This window comes from Macrobrachium nipponense, chromosome 4 (genome assembly GCF_015104395.2).
Source record: "Macrobrachium nipponense isolate FS-2020 chromosome 4, ASM1510439v2, whole genome shotgun sequence".
Lineage (NCBI taxonomy): Eukaryota > Metazoa > Arthropoda > Malacostraca > Decapoda > Palaemonidae > Macrobrachium > Macrobrachium nipponense.
Genome location: NC_061100.1, coordinates 52561876 through 52564375, shown reverse-complemented (window position 1 = coordinate 52564375; position 2500 = coordinate 52561876). Strand labels below are relative to the sequence as shown.

At 38.6% G+C, this 2500-nt stretch overlaps 1 protein-coding gene across 5 annotated transcripts in view; it reads right to left on the bottom strand.

Annotated features, from left to right (window-relative positions):
• LOC135210928 (fat-like cadherin-related tumor suppressor homolog) overlaps positions 1-2500 on the bottom strand; it is a 736096-nt gene that overhangs the window by 65266 nt on the left and 668330 nt on the right. For all 5 annotated transcript variants that reach the window (XM_064243897.1, XM_064243900.1, XM_064243901.1 and 2 more), the window contains 2 exons: positions 1225-1414; positions 333-530 (listed from right to left, as the gene is read on the bottom strand). In XM_064243897.1, the coding sequence (XP_064099967.1) occupies positions 333-530; positions 1225-1414 (388 nt within the window). The remainder of the gene's footprint in view (positions 1-332; positions 531-1224; positions 1415-2500) is intronic.

The window sequence follows — 2500 nt, the reverse complement described above, 5'->3', positions numbered from 1 at the left end:
CTATGCAAACAAACGCTTTTCTTGGGCGCAAAATCTTGCCATGAATACGAGCTATAATGCAAGAACACATGCATGAATCACCATTGATTAATAGTCCCAGATACCAAATTCTACTCAAGGATCAGGATCAGAGTAAGCAGTTACTTCGAACTTCGCCTCATACGTAAGGTAGTAGACACAAGGTGCGTCAAGACACCTGGCATCTCAAATCATGCTAACTATGAAGGGGCCCTTAAGCCTTTTGGAACAGCCTTCATAGTTTTAATTCGCTCCTGTTACTTTTCTGGGGGAAAATGCATCAACAGACAAAACAGAGAAATTTGTTAGCTAACCCGTGACAGTAACAGTGAGAACGGTAGTCGATGACAATGGAGGGACTCCCATGTCTACAGCCTGCACAGTCAGGCTGTAGGAATCCTTAGTCTCGCGGTCTAATGGCCGAGCCAGACTGATGACGCCCTCAGTCTCGTCGATACTGAAGTGGCCCTCTGCAGAATCGACAAACCTATATCGAATTCGACGGCTGATACCTAAGGGGAGAAAGAAATGAATGTCCAATGATAAATGTGCCTTAAATATCTTAACAGAGTCTGGTAAATGACAAATAAAAAAACTTTCGACATCAAGAGTAGAAGGCCTTCACTACTCACAATGGTGACATTTCATTGAAACTATTAAAAATGCTAACGAGAATCAAAAACAGGGTCAGTACTGCTCACCTCGATCATGACTGAATATGACTCAATTGAAAATATCCCCTTCTATCAAGATTAAGGTTAATCTTATTAAACTGCGATGATCGTAAAAGAGTTCAATTGAAAATATCACTATATAAACCAAGAACAAGGTCAGCAGTGCCATCAAGGTTAAGATCAGGGATGATTCAATTAAAAATATCAACCAAAGTCGAGAACTTGACCAGTATCGCTTATCTAAGTCAAGGTTTAATAACATCAACAAAAATCAGGAACAATTCTATTATTGCTCAACTATGTTTAGATCGAATATGACCCATTAAAAATATTAAAAAATCGAATGCAAAATTAGTTTTGAGTGAATGGGTAAAGATCGGTCATGACTCAATTAAAAATGATCCGAAAAAACTTTATTGAAAACGGAAGCCAAAAGAACTGAAGAGAAGGTCATTATTGTCTACACAGGTTACGGTCTAACGGAACTCGGAAAAGGCCATTTCAACTAAAAAACAAAGGCAGCATCGCTCACCCAGGTCAGGATCTGAAGCGTACATCTTCATGAGCACTGTGTTGACGGGGGCGTCCTCGGGCACCGTGGCGGAGGCTGCCTCGTCAGACTCGGAGGGGAACGAGGGTGGGTTGTCGTTGATGTCGCTCACATCGACCTCCACCTCCACTTCACACTCCCACTCAGGGTGCTCCCAATCCTCCACCAGGACCTACACATCATAAAACACTCGTTGGTTAGGATAGAGAATCGTTTAACTTTCTGTTTGCATGTCAATCAAAACTAGAACGCATTTCGAAAGTAAAGAAAAACACGACAGCCAATGATGGAGTAAAAGTCAAGAATAAGGTATAATGCTGAAAACTGTAAGAAAATACAATTGTTTCGGCCTCTATAAAAACCACAAGGGCACCTACGCCCCCCGGTACCCGAACCCACCCGACTCGCTAACCCGAGTAAACAATGGACCCAAATGCATCAGCTGAGTAAGCGGATGGGTCGCTATTGTTTACCTTTTTATCTGTACCTGCAGATTTCCTAGGGTACATTAACACTTGAATCGTACGCTCATTTAATACTCTAAGAATCCTGAAAGCTTTCACATTAACATTTCAACAGTAATTACATTCACCATATACATACATATATATTTACATAATATATAAATATATATTATATTTCCACAATGGTCCCGTAGTTTAAGTATATAATGGATCCTCACGTGAAAATGAAAGGAGGTACCAAGACTTTCAACTTTATTCCGAAGTTATCTTCAAGGTACTCCTGAAGATGACCTTGGAATAAAAGTTGAAAGTCTTGGTACCTCCTTTCATTTTTACGTGATGACCTCATATATATATATATATATATATATATATATATATATATATATATATATATATATATATATAAATATATATATATATATATATATATAAATATACATACACACACATATATATATATATATATATGTGTGTGTGTGTGTGTGTGTGTAGGTGTGTGTGTGTGTGTTATATATAACACGGAAAATTATACAATTAATTTACCTGAATGTATGTTCTTTTAGCCTGTGTATCAGATTGATAGCGGGATGGGAGAGCAATGCATCACAGTGCATCCATGACAGCGCTTCCATGATCGTTGTTAAATATCTATCTGTTTCTTTGGCTCACAGAGGTACGAACGAAAACTGAAATCCCAATGTTGCTCAAAATTGAATTCGCGTACTAAGTTCAGGCTACAAGATTGTTGAAAAGCTTTACGTTAAACCTTTTTCTCCGTGGAACGAGAATGG